The sequence below is a fragment of the Hordeum vulgare genome, chromosome 4H (genome assembly GCF_904849725.1).
Source record: "Hordeum vulgare subsp. vulgare chromosome 4H, MorexV3_pseudomolecules_assembly, whole genome shotgun sequence".
NCBI lineage: Eukaryota > Viridiplantae > Streptophyta > Magnoliopsida > Poales > Poaceae > Hordeum > Hordeum vulgare.
This window is the reverse complement of record NC_058521.1, coordinates 586,964,816-586,979,096: the sequence shown is the minus strand read 5'-3', so window position 1 is coordinate 586,979,096 and position 14,281 is coordinate 586,964,816. Positions and strand designations below refer to the sequence as shown.

The 14,281-nt window shown below is 48.2% G+C and overlaps 1 protein-coding gene across 1 annotated transcript; it reads right to left on the bottom strand.

Moving 5' to 3' along the window:
* Nucleotides 1-873: 873 nt before the first annotated feature.
* On the bottom strand, nucleotides 874-2,299 carry LOC123447307. The gene is made up of 2 exons (XM_045123898.1): nucleotides 1,947-2,299; nucleotides 874-1,745 (listed from the first exon to the last, which is right to left on the bottom strand). Exons 1-2 carry the CDS (start codon nucleotides 2,206-2,208, stop codon nucleotides 1,024-1,026), a joined length of 984 nt encoding a protein of 327 aa, XP_044979833.1. The 5' UTR covers nucleotides 2,209-2,299; the 3' UTR covers nucleotides 874-1,023.
* Between the last annotated feature and the right edge of the window lie 11,982 nt (nucleotides 2,300-14,281).

Sequence of the window (14,281 nt, the reverse complement as noted above, 5' to 3'; positions counted from 1 at the left end):
AAAGGATTTTCCGGCTTATTGCTGCTGGACCGAGGTCATTTTTTTTTCAAAATGTTTTTTCTCTTACTGGGCTACATGTATGTAAAGGGTTTTGGGCCGAGGTCATCAGGGTCAATTGACCCCCGCCCGACAATGTAGCTCCTTCCCTTTAATATCATGTCTAGCTCCCCCACTGTCTTAGGCATATTTTGATGCATCTCCAAAGGGAACCCTTAAATTGTCCCCATCTGTCTGGATCACGCGGTCCGGACGTGTTGTGTCATTCAACTTTCAACGTGGGTTTGTGTCGATCCGTCGACCAGTGTAGACACTCTTTTCCCCCGCAAATTATAAGCAAAGTGAGGGGGCGTTTATGAGACTTTGCACGCACTTGCACACTTGCACTAGTCAGTTTTAATATTCTCAACTTAGAGCAACTAGAGTAGAATAATATTGACGGGCTATAAAAGATGTCACATCAGATTTGTGCCCACTTGAAGTAGAGAGAAGAGAAAAGAGAAAAGAAGTGGGCTACAAGCTTACATTCGGCTGTAGCACGAGCCCCAACAATCTTTGTAAGAAAAAGAAGTGGCAATATATTAATTGTATAGCATACTAGTATGACTAACTATTGTATGAGCGGGCTATTAGATGGGCTACAATTGACAATATGACAACTCCATATAGCCGGCTCTAGGCTATACTGTTAACCATGCTCTTATGACTCATCATTAATTACCAATTAGTACTCCTTCCATATCACCGCGGAGCTACGTGTAACTGCAAGGGCCATCCCTTTCAGTTTTGATAATTTTTGTGAGTAATTTTCCATATAGAGGTACACATTGAAAAAAAATAAAACTTTTGCACATAAAACCGCACAAATAGGGAACGTAGGTCCATTATAGTTTGCTCAATTGCATTTTTCTCCGAAGGCCAGTAATTTATTATTCAAAATAGTGTTAAACGTTACAACTCCCACATATTATTTCTGGCCAATGAGTAAGGCTGATTACATTAACCGATGTTGTGTGGAGCAATGGTTTAATTGGCTTTGGTTGTGACCATGGAGATGGCACCATTATGGCCGAACCTAGAGACCTTGCAGTCGGTGGCGAAGATGTCAGACGAGACATATCTTGCTACACCACCCATCACCGGCATGCTAGAACTCACGTTGAGCTTGTTGACGTAGTCAGAGCGGTAGGTTTGGCCCAGAACTCCATGAACATCGTCTGTGAGGTCATAAAACTTGAACCCAATGTCCAAATGTGCAAGACTGTCATCCTCTGTCACACCATAGTTGTGGGCGCGGGAGTCCTCCTCCGTGATGGGCACCACTTTAGTCATGATATCGAACACACCCTTAAGCTCGACTCTCACGCCATTGGTCATGGAAGTCCTTGTGACGGTCAAGCCAGGCATGGCGGTGGATTGCCAATGTGCGCCAATGTCGGTAGAGATGTCGATCGTTGCTCCGTTGAAGGCCAACTCGAGACGATCAATGTCATTGTTCCACTTGGAGGTCTTCTGGGCACCCAAGTAGAGGCGATGGTCCGCGAAGCGGATGCCCAAGGCTTGGATCCATGTGAAATCGCGACTCATGGATGGGTTGCGTTTACCGATGAAGTGGGCGTTGATATGGAGGTCGGCGTCAGACACCACGCAGAAGTCCTGGTCCTTCTTGCCATGGAAGTAGAAGTTGTTGCCATCGGCGCCGGTGAAGCGGGGGTCACCGCAGGACATCCCAGGATAGAAGTCACACACTTCAAGAATATTTTGTCATTGTTAGTATCATCAAAAAGGAGGTCACTGCTGGTCTAGAGCATTACAATTGTACTATCAATTAAACTTTGTGCATCTTCAGATAGATCGAGAGGTAATTGTCCTCGACCTTCCATCACTTAAAAATGCAGGGCATGCATGTCTTGAAACTGGGAAAGATTGAGATGTATACGTATGCTTACAGCAGTATGTCTTGCAGCTGGAGCAGAGGACGAGGCACTCGTTGGGACAGCGCTTGTCGCAGGTGGCGATGCAGGGTTTTTTCTTGTCCTTCTTGTTGTCACAGGTGACAACCTGCGCCCTCTTGCCGAATCGTCCAGGGTGGATCACCTGAGAGTTCGGCGGCAGCGGGCGGCGCGGCTGTGCGGCTGCAGAGGACATGACGGCGCACAGCATCACCAGCACGATGGCGGCCGCTCCCAGGCACGACTCCGGCCTGGCCATTGCTACGTACGTACCTGAGGCCTGCCTATGGTAGCTTAATTCGCTGATCTGTGTGTTCAGTATGTGTGGCGAGTATGTATGTGGGCAGCTCGATGTGAGTTTGGTAAGATATATGGCTGTGTTGCATGGGAATTTATAGGATGCGCGGGAAGAGGTGACTGATCGAGGCTGAGAAAGATGGTCATTGACTCATTGTTGCGGCAACCCATGATGCATGCATGTGATTGACAACATATGTACGTCTGGGAGATCGACCCTGGACGTAAAGCGACTGCCGACTTGCATTGCTTAGTACATCTCACAAATTAACTATGAAAAATATTTTGGATCAACCGGCTGATTTTAAGGCCCGCGTCAGCCGCGCTCTCGGCCGTCCAATGCATCCTGATTTCTCCTAGGCACGCTTCAGCGTTCGCACTATTACTTGTACGTGGCTGTTTTAACTTTGGACACTCCACGTGATAGTACTAAAAAAACAGTTTATTTTTTTATACTTTCTTGAAAAACTGCACTATTGTGACTGCCATTAACTGAACAAATAAAAATGTAATTTAGCGGTCAAATTTTGTATACTTTCTTGAAAGCACTTTAGATCCATCACGCTACGGGTAGACTGACGTAATGCTAGTCGGTGCCGCAAAACACTATCATGCTACGAGGGCCTCCCGTCTTGCAAGGCGTGCAAACCAGTGCTGCGAGAGCATCGTCGTGCCCCAAGTTGATGCTAGGTGGGGCGATGACGTGTCGTAGTAGTGTCGCCGGTGTTGCAAGCAAGGATCGTCGTCTTTGCTGCAAGACGATGTTGCGTTGGGTGCCATCGGTATTGTGAGGGTCATCGCCATGTTGCAAGCCAAAGCATTGCATGGGGTGATGTCGTGCTAAAGGAGTGTCGTCGGTGCTGCAAGCCGATGCTACATGTGGTGACATTGTGCTAAAGTAGTGTCATTGGTGCTGCAAGCCGATGTTGCGATGGTCGTTGACATGCTAAAAGCCAATGCTATGTGGGGGCATCGCCATGCTGCAAGTCGATGTTGCGAGGGTCGTTGATATGCTGCATGACGATGTTGTGAGGGTCATCGTTGTGCATCAAGCTGATGCTACATGGGGCGCCGCCTTGCTACAGGAGTGTTGCATGTGATGCAATCTGATGTTATCAGCGTCGTCACCGTGTTGGAAGGCGATGATGTGGGCGCTAAAGTGTTGCAAGAGGTTCACCGGTGCTGCATGGCAATGATGCGAGGGTCGTCGTTGCGGCGCAACTCGATAATACGTGGGGTATCGCCGTGTTGCAAGAGTGTCACGGGTGCAAGATGATGATGCAAGGGTCGTCGTACGGCGTAAGCAAATGCTACATGGGGTTCCACCAAGCTACATGAGTGTCGCTGGTGCTGCAAGTGATGTTTGTGAGGGCCTTTGCCGTGGTGCGGGGAGTGTCGCCATGCTCCGAGGCATGCTAAAAGCTGGTATTGTTGGCCATATTGCAAGCGTGTCATCCGTGCTACGGGAGCGTTGTCGATGTTGTGAGCCACGTTGCGAGGAACAACCGCATGTCCTGAGGGGGGAGGGATAGCGGGCGGGGGAATTTATGGGATATACTAAACGCAAGAAGCATTCTTGTGATCATGCGCGATGACTGACCAAGCGACAAGTGATGGTTATCCCTGTTGCAAGCCAGGATGCGCGGTGCTGTAACGCCGAACACCTCGTCGTTGTTACAATCCTTGACACACAACTCTACAAAGGGACGAACATCATTGTGGCAAACACGACGTCTACGTGCAACGCCTCATGGGGAGGCCATTTCTGCTGCAAGCTCAGATACATGCCACTGTTACACCCGGTCGTTGTTGTTGCAAACCGAGACACATGACATTGGCAAGGCCGCGTAGAAACATTGTGTATAGTAATGGAGTCCGAGCTGCCTGTTGGATGATTCCATTGTGTATGTACGTGTGTGTTAAAGTGACGTGTGTGTGAAAGTAGTTTTCTGTATAACTGAAAATACCCCATGTTTTTCACGCACCCATGCGACGCAAAATTCAGACCGCTCGCTGGGTTCAGTCGCATGGCTGGGGAGACGGTTGAAGAAACGCAATCATCATCCGGCTGATCCCTAGTACAGGCAATTAACTATAGTACTACGAGATTTGAACGCCTAGGTAAGTAGATACGTCAACAATTTTAATAGTACTACATGATTTACCCAATTTAAAAAAAATATTAATACCATAGAGATACCAATTACACATATCTTTTACAACAATATAACGTCGTAAAGATATTACAGATGCACACGACAACAAAACAAAAAGAAATTAAAAAAGGAAAGAAGAAAAAGAAAATCCCGCTATAATGATTAATTCCTTGGAACTATAACACAAACCACCACCTAGACAACATCCGAAGTCCAAACTCATCAAAAGCGATGCCTTCAAGAAGGAAACACTGCACAAGCATCGTCATCGCCCGATCATAGATGTTAGGTTTTCACCGTGGAGAAGATCTACGCTCTCAAACCAATGCCTTTAGCAAGATCACTGCCAGGCACAACCAATTAAAACTAGGCCTTGGGTTTTTACCATGAAAGCTAAAACTTTACTCCGCCTGTGTTGCCGCCCCCACTTGTCGATGCCGCTGCTACGAGTCACGAATCACCAAGCAAAGTCATCATCGTCACGAAGACTCGATCCACCATTACAAGGCCTCAAACCTCAGCCATCATGACTTTCTCCACCATTGTCTTCACCATGGAGATTGAAATTCCGACGTGTCCCATAATGTCAACATATACCGAAGCTTCGCGTCACATCCTCCTGATGCCACTCTGGCTGAAATAGGGACGCACTCGACCAAATCCCATCTGTTCCATCTGATAGGTGCATGCAAGGATTAGTTGTTGAACATGTTGGCATGGTGATACTAATGCGGAACAAGATAGGCTTATCATGCTTAGAGCGCGTCACATCCCCAGGGGCTTGAAATAGCGCCTCATAGGGGCTAAGCGACGATATTTTTGACGTGGGGGGCCTGGGGTTCCCAGCTGTCGCCCCAAGCTCGGCCCTCAGCCGCCGATTTCAACCTCAAATTTGGCGCAAATTCGGCCCAAATTCCACACACTTCGGCACAAATTCAACAAAAACTAATTTTTTATCACATAGTTCTTTATAGAAATCAATACAGATCAGTGAAGCAAGGTCATAATTCGAATACACATTAAAACACATCGAACTAGGTGTTGCCCTTGAGCCTCCATAGACTCCACCAGATCGTGTTGTAGTTCTTGATGTACCTCTGGGTCTTGGATCTCCTGACACATATTGAGGAAGGCAACCCATGCTGTGAGTACTTGGTGATCAATAGCTGCAAGAGGACCCTGCCTAAAATATGGTCCAATGTCAAACACTAGCTCCTCCTTCTCACTCTCAATGATCATATTGTGCAAGATGACATAGCAATTCATCACCTCCCACATATGAGATTTCGACCAGGTCAGAGCGGGATACCGGACAACAACAAATCAAGATTGGAGCACACCAAATGCCCGCTCGATGTCCTTCAAGGTTTGAGATAGTCTTCACAAATATGGATAGATGCCATCTACTAGGTAGTATCCTTTATTGTAGTGGCACCCAATGACCTCGGAGTTCACCACAGGAGCATGACCTTGAGCAAGCTTGGCAAAGACATTCGAGCAATGCAGTACATTGATGTCATTGTGAGTTCCTCGCATACCAAAGAAGTAGTACCAAATCCAAGGTCCTGTGTGACCACCTCCTCAAGTACCACACTTCAAGCTCCATTGGCGCTTTGTACATTCCCTGCCAAGCAAATGGACATTTTTTCCATGCCCGGTGCATGCAGTCGATGGTTCCAAGCATCTGAGGAGATCCTCTTGTTGAATTATGTGCTAGGATCTGAGAATCGTCTTCAGCATTGGGTGATCGCAAGTATTGTGGTCCAAACATTGCCACCACTGCCCTGCAAAACTTGTACAAACACTCAATGGTGGTGGACTCGGCCATGCACCCATAGTCTTCATGTATATCATTGGGAGCTCTGTATGCAAGCATCCTCATAGGTGTCATGCACTTCTGGAGTGAGGAGAATCCAACTGTGCTGGTGCAATCGTTCTTGCAAATGAAATAGTTGACGAACTCCCGGATGGCATTCACAATCTTGAGAAAGAGCTTCTGGCTCATCTGACAATGGCGCCGAAATACTTTCTCGCCGTGCAGTGCAGTGCCAGCGAAGTAGTTGGCGTAGAGCAAGCAATAGTCCTCCATTCGATGCCTCTTCTTGCTCTTGCGGTGGTCCGGCGCCGAGCCACCTTGCCGTGGCTTCGCACGGTTTGCGAAAAGGCCGGCCAGAGTGGCGAGGATCATGAGGTGCTCTTCATCGTCGGTGTCGGCCTCGGCTTCCTCCTTCATCAAAACCACAAACGCCTCCTCGTCGTTGGAGTCCATCGCCGAACACCTCGCGGGCATGCTGGGTGGGCACGCCCGTTTCCCCGGCTGCGTAGTCCGACTCTTGGAGAGCTCGGCCGGGAGCGGGATGGAGGCTGTCGCAGCAAAACCCTCTCTTTCTGTTGGGGGAAGGTACTTTCTAGCATTAGAGAGCAGTGGCTGTGGGCAGGTGGGTGGTGCCGGGATCGGGATGGTGGCGAAAGGGGAAATGTCGTACTACCGCTCGCGGGTCAACATTGGTGGCCCACGCCCACTTCTCTTTTCGCCGGAGTCCCCAAGTGCCCCTGTGCGCTGGGTCAAAAAAATGGGCCGAACCAGCGAAATTCGATGTCCTTGGCCCTGACTAGGTCGATTTTCGGCGTCAGCGGTAAAAAAAATGGGTCCTAGGACCTGTTGGGGTCAGGGCCGGCCCTGAGGGGGGGCAGGGGGGCGGCCACCCCGGGCCCCCGAGATCCAGGGGGCCCCAAAATGTGGTGCGTAGGCAGGTAGCCCATGGGCCCAGATAGACTGGTAGCAGCAGTTGGTTGCCCTAGACAGTAGGCGCCGTCGCATATTCCCTGATCTACTCGCCGCGATCGCGAGTCGAGGTGGAGACGCAAACTCGTGATGCGTCGGCGTCGAGTCTGCCGATGGAGTCCGCAACTCCTTTCCCCGGTGATCTGGTCTCCATGTCCTTCTAGCATACGCACTAACGCATGTTCCACGATTGCCAGCCAATCAATATCGCCGCAATGCTAAGCGCCTGATTAAGTTGCAAACAGTTGATCGATAAAAGGTGTGAAGGGGTAATGATCCAGAGCTGCACGCGTGCACTGCGTATGGCCGACCGGCCGGCTGGTCGCACCTACATGATTAAGCATGAGCGGCGATGGTGCAAGGAAAAAGGTTAGCTTGCTATTTGTATCTAATTTTGATTATTGTGCTTGGTTAGTCAATGGCTCTTTTTAAACATTAGATAGATTAATTTGTGCCTATAAAACTACAGAAGTAGAATGAATTGTAGGAGTTACAAACATCAACAACTAATTACGAAGTTTTCAATTATCCATTTTCATTAGGAAAGGAGCTAATTAATAAAAAAGATCAAGCGAACTGGTTAGGTCTTAGCCATGCAAACGTGATACTTTATAGTCTAGCGCTACAAGCGACTATCCGCTGCAAGCAACATCATGGGCTTCGCCTAGGTGCCGCGGTCGGCTACGTCACTCCAGTCTTCGCCTTGGGTTCTTCCTTAAAAAAACGATTGACGCCATTGATACTTTCAAGCATCTGACATTTTTATTGTGATGATGTTTATGTAAGGGGTCCCGAGTTTGAGTTTCGTCCCGGGCCCGTGAAATACCGGCCATGGTTGGGGTTGGGGTGGAAATGCTCTTACCCTCGTGTATTTGGCAGCTGCGCTTGGACTTGGTGCATGGCAAAGATATTTCACCCCCGGGTATTATATTCCTTGACAGCTAATGAAATTGCTCATACAGGCAAGGTATTATAGCATGAATACCCAAAGCCGATAGTGAGCACACCGACCCCTGGGTACCCTTGGCCGCCGGCGCCGGCAGATCGAGCCTCCCTTTCGGTTCATGGGTCCTTCCATGCTTAGGATGGGATGAAAGTGTGATCTTTGCAGCCTATCAATATTTAGTATTTGTTCGAAAATCCTCCTGCTCCGTGAAAATAGAGGATTTGCGGAGCACCCGTTCCCCGCTCCGTATATTTTAACATCAGCTCCGTCAGCTCCAGGAGCTGAGTTGCGGAGCGGAGGAAAGCCGAACAGGGCCTTATTCAATTCTAATGATGCGTTTGAAGCAGAGATCCATGCACTTATGCAGGGTACGGCGTTGGCCTCTCAGCACTCACAAGGCCCCATTACTGTTCAGTCGGACTCTTCTAAGGCATCGGCAAGCTGGCTAGATCAGCTTACACGCACCTACTCGTTGAGATTAAATCGTTGATGGAAGACCTGCAGTTTATTCTACAAAAGCTTAGATGTGAACACAATAGGATTATACAGTCGTAATGTGTGTAGCGTTGTTGTGTGGCTACATAGAAAACTCCATGTATTGAGGCACTTTTATGTCTTGATTGCAACTCTATCATAATGTAGTAAAACTCTTATTTCTTCTGGAAAAAAGAAAGGCTTGTCTAGGATGCATGGATTCTTATGGGAGATTCATGGGATGAATGGGTGCGACTCTAAGGCCGGAAGTGAAGTATAGAAGTAGAGAATAAGTGGCGTAGGGATTGACAAAGGTGACAAAACATACACATGGCGGTAGCTATGTATGCTTTCTTAAAATCATGCATAGGTACGCTAATCTGGCGGGTGCATTCAACTCTACGTACGCATCATTGTCCTGGTTACTTGCTATAGAGATCTGACCCGGCGCTCACCCAAAAGAGATGCTTTGACCTACGGCAATCTTACATAAAGCCGGTTTCGTCTCACGCAATATAAAGTAGCTGAGCTTTCTAGCGAAAAATGCACATGTGAACACTGGACATGGCTCCATACACGCCCATATGAATTGTATTTTGAAAAATAGTAGAAAAAATCGGAATGAAAAGTTGGGGTATCAAAGTTCATGGACCATTAATTCTACTCATTTATAAAGTTTTGTAAAGTATAATGACACCTGGGATATTTCATAGTGCAGAAAACAAAATCAACCTTACTATTCCTTCAAATAGTGTTTTTGAATATGGGTTTGATTTTGCTATTTTTACCCAGAATACCATATATGTCACTTCTTCATGAAACTTGGTACGAGAGCATATAAGTCAATCATGTGATCCCTCCGTTATAGTTACTCCGCATGTTAGCTTTGATTAAAGTCAAAATTTATAAAATTTGACCAAGTTTGTAGAAAACAAAATGAACATTTACAATAAAAATTTATATGATGCAAATATATATATAATGATGAATTCAATAGTATTGATTTGGTGGTGTATATGTTAATACATTTTTATACAAACTTGTTGAAAGTATATAAAGTTTGACTTTATACAAACCTAGTGGCGAAAAGGGGTTTCTCCTGTTTTATATTATAAATAAACCATCACCACATTACAACCCAGAGACAATACAAATTCACGCCACTTCCGCACACAACACACACCCAACCCAAGATAGATATGTGCCGAGCACCAACACACCACCCCACCGACTACCAAGCACACTACGGATATGTGAAGAAGACCGCTTGGAGCCAAGGAGACCTTCATCATCACAATCCACAATCAAGAGGTGAAACGGGCACTACAAAGCCACGACTCCAGAGTGGTACCTCCCAGAAGGGTGACCACAGATAGCCGCCACCACCCGATCGCGCATATCAAGTTTTCACCCGGAGTATGACAAAGGAGCGGGGACGCCGCGATGGAGCCTTCGGGAAGGATATGACATCCACGGACGCCGCCACCGTTGGCCAGTACATAGACTGGGCAAGTGATGTACCCCGGCGTGCATGCTCCTTCATCGGACCCTAGCTCCACCAACCACCCGCAACCAAGCCACCTGTGTGGCCATGGCTGCCCGCCCGCACCTGAGATGCACGCTCCACCCACAAACGCTAGGGCTACGGCCCAACAGCTAGACACCCCCAAGAGCATCCCAAAGAGGCCGACTTTGGTCAAAGCGGACACAATCTACCGACGAAACTGCAGCATTTCTCCCGCCTCTAAACATCACCGAAGCGGCAACACCCAACACATGGGCATGCGGATTCGAATGTGTACGTCAAGGAATCAACTCGGACCCACCAAGTCACTCGGACATGTTCCCTCCAATCGGCCGAGCGTTGTTACTCGGATAGAGAATACGTAAGGATGACATGAGATCTTCAACATTCGAGGGACTTAGTACCGCACATCAAGTGTAGTTAGGACCGTCGTTATGTGTAACTACAATAATAATGGCATCCGTTACTAGTAACTGCCCTAGTTACTCTCCTTCATCTCTCTTGAAACGGCTCATTAATGGGGCTCGACGTATATAAGATACCCCTAAGTTCCGTGATAAGGGTTCAGCACCCTCTTGTAATCACACCCCGAGAGAAAACAAAAAAGCTTCCGTGCACAAGACGTGGGTTTTTTACCTCTACGAGAGGGGTCTGAACTCGCTAAATCCGAGTGATACGCTTGCACTATAGATGGGCCTTGCCCCTTGTTCATACCCCTAGTACTCATTGTCAGGATCGTTGCCTCGACAGTTGGCGCCCATCGTGGGACAGTGCCTCTAGCGATTTCCGATGCAAGTGGGATTTTTTTCATCATCATCATGATCATCGGCAAAGAGATCTGATTCGGCTCCCTTAGCTTCATCACTTAAGATTCGGCATGGCATCATGAGGCTTTGTTGCACATGGAGGTGTTGCCCGTACATGACACACTGCACTTCCTCGCATCTTCGTTTGGAGTTTTACTCCGACAGCCGTCGGTCCAATACCGCGCGGCACCTCTACTTCCGACTGGACATCGTCGCAAGCGCTCCGGGCGCTCATGGCTCCATCGCCGGATCAAGCATGCCATGGATCTTCAAGTCACGGCTGGGCAGGTGGCAATGCTCAACTCAGACAAGCCCACCCTCGACCCGTTCTCCTCCCTCCACAAGGACTCCACCGACGAGTTCGAGTGCGAGAGCAGCGAGCCCGCTACAAAGTATTGATGACAAACACGGAGGGTCGAACTCCTAGGTTCCATGAGGTGCCCTTGCATAGGCATTACGGTGATGGCCACGACGAAAATTTCAACGTCGACGCTGACATGTACATCTCCCAGCATCTCACTCGGGAGCAGCGGGAGGATCTCAGGCAAAGGAACAAGCAGGCCTTGCTCACTCCCACACCTTGGAGGCTTCGCTTCAGGCCACCTTGACTGAGAGTGAAATATTCGAGCGGCTGTTGAAGTCACTTGATGACCGCGCAGCCTGGCAACACCCTAGCTCGAGTCGGAATTGCAGATGATTGTTTCCGAACAACAGCTCGCAAAATTATCAAGTGATGCACACTCCATTGCAGAAGTTGGTTGCAACAACCCGAATCGCTTATTCGATCCAGCCATCTAGTTTTGCGGAGGGAGAGGGCATTCGGAAGATCCAGGCACTGCTGAACACGGCCCTAGCTCAGAATTCGGGAGTGTCTCAATCCTAGAATTGCCATTCACAACAAATCAATCCGAGAAGATATAGTGCAATCAACTCATAATCTAATTACGCCCGGGAGGATTCGACGTTCTCCTTCATAGAGAGATCAGTATGGAGACCAAAGATGTGACCATCATCGCCGCACTCAGATGCCCCCTCTGAGGGATGTCGCTCATGAAAGACAGTCCTACAACGACATGCGACCGTACGAGGACGATCGGAGGCGCAGCCCGACCCATTCGTCGGGTGACCGTCATTGGAGGGATTATGAGGATGATGATGTTTGGGAACCACCTATGAACGCGAGGTTATTCTTGCCCAGAACCTGGTCAACAGAGCGCGAGCCAAAAAATATCAGCCGAGTGCGTCTGTTGCCTCGGGCCTCGAGTGCTCTAGCACATACATTCGGGCAGCCGACATTTCATACAACTACAGGTTGACAACTGGGATTGGAAAGTTCAACGGCGAGTCCAGGCCGGAGACTTGGTTATAGGATTACCGAGTGGCTATCCAGATCATCGGCGGCAATGACTATGTTGTGTTGAAGCACCTGCCCCTCATGTTGGAGGGCTTGGCAAGGGTGTGGCTCAATCAGTTCCCTGTGGACTACATTTACTAGGAGGATTTGGCCCGAGTCTTCGTCAAGACGTTCGAGGGAACTTACAAAGGGCCGAGTGGATTGACTAAATTACAGCACTGCGTACACAAGAATGAGACTCTCTGTGAGTACATCCAGCATTGGACCACTCTGCGCAACACAGCGGAAAATGTTACTGAGCATCAAGCCATTTGTTCCTTCAAGGCGGGTCTCAAGTACCGTGAGGTCATCTTGAAGTTCGGTCGGTCGAAAATATGGACTCTTAGCCGGGCTATGGAAATAGCCAGTCGGTACGCTAATGGCAAAGAGCAAGACCGACTCAGAAGCGGCAAGGGCTGAATCAGCGAAGCCCATCAGTTGGGCAACAAACGAAAGGCCAAGTCGCCAAACAAGGCCAGGGTCGTGGTCCTGGCCGAGCAAGGCAAAGGCAACGGTAAGCAGAGCAGAAGAAGGAATGGGCCACCAAGAGGAAGAGGAACCTGAAGGGCGACATTCTGGACCAGCCCAATCAAATCGACACATAAAAGGATGAGGATGGCAACCTGATTTTGTTGAAGCATACCTCTTGGGACTACCAACTTCTCAAGCAAGAGTTGCAGGAAGTGCCCTCCTGGGATAAAGACGAAGATGAAGATGGACAAGTGGGCAAACACGCGTCGGGCGACCCCCAACACCGAGAAAGTCTTGATGATCTTTGTCGATGTCGAAAGCAAGAGAAGACTGAAAGTGATACATAAGAGGTCAACATGGCAGTGCCGACTTTCACTAAATACCTGGATTGGACCAAGATGCATGTCACGGCTAATCAATCAGATCATCCATCCCACATACCGACCTCGGGGATCAAGCGTTGATGCTCGATTCGGCTATCAACGAAGTTCGCCTACGCAAGGTCCTCGTGGATGACGGGACTGGGCTAAACATCATTTACGCCGACACTCTCAATGCAATGGACATCCCGCTGTCTCCACTAAGCAAGAGCAATTTGAAATTCCACGGGGTCACTGATGCCATATTTACCCATGTTTACAATACTTCTGTCTGGTTTTGATGCACTTTTATATGATTTAATAGAACTAACTAGGACTAACATTGTTTTCAGCAGAATTACTGTGCTTTTATTTTTGTGAAGAAAATAAAAGTTCTTAGAATTGCCTGAAACTTTTTGATGGGGTTTTCCTGGAAGGAAAGGGGCCTAGGAAGCTTGGAGGGAGTATCAAAAGACCCACAGGGGACCCACAAGGCATCAGAGCATGCCAAGGGGATGGTTGTGCCGAGATACCTTGTGGCCCCGTATGGCACCTCCTAGCTTGATTCCAATGCTGAAAAGTCCTATATATTCATAAACCCCTGAAAGTTAACCTAGAACTTCTGCTCCGCTGCTGCAAGCCTTTGTTCTGAAGCAATCTCATCCGGAGCCCTATTCCGCCACCCTACCGAAGGGGGGAATCATCGTCGGAGTCCATATTTATCATCCCAGCGGTCTCCATGATGAGGAGGGAGTAGTTCAGCCCCGGGGCTGAGGGTATGTACCAGTAGCTATGTGTTTCAGATCTCTCTCTATCTATCTATCTATCTATCTATCTATCTCTTGTGTTCTTGAGACGGAATGATCTTGATGTATCACGGGCTTTGTTAATATAGTTGGATCATATGGTGTTCTTCCCTTGCTATCCTGATGTGATGAACTGAGTCTTTCCGTATGAGGTTTTGTTATGTTGGATTAGATTTGAGAACACTTGATATATGTGTTGCATGTGGATACCCGTGGTGACAATGCGGTGTTCTATTGATTCACTTGATATATCTTTTGGTAATCAACTTGCGGATTCCCGTGGTGATAATGGGGTAATCTATGCATATGGGTTG

Excerpts from the sequence above, each read along its gene's own strand:
- LOC123447307 (XM_045123898.1), bottom strand. The coding sequence starts at position 2,208 with ATGGCCAGGCCGGAGTCGTGCCTGGGAGCGGCCGCCATCGTGCTGGTG. Across the intron at positions 1,746-1,946 it reads CAGCTGCAAGACATACTGCT|TGTGTGACTTCTATCCTGGG; the intron begins GTAAGCATACGT and ends ATATTCTTGAAG.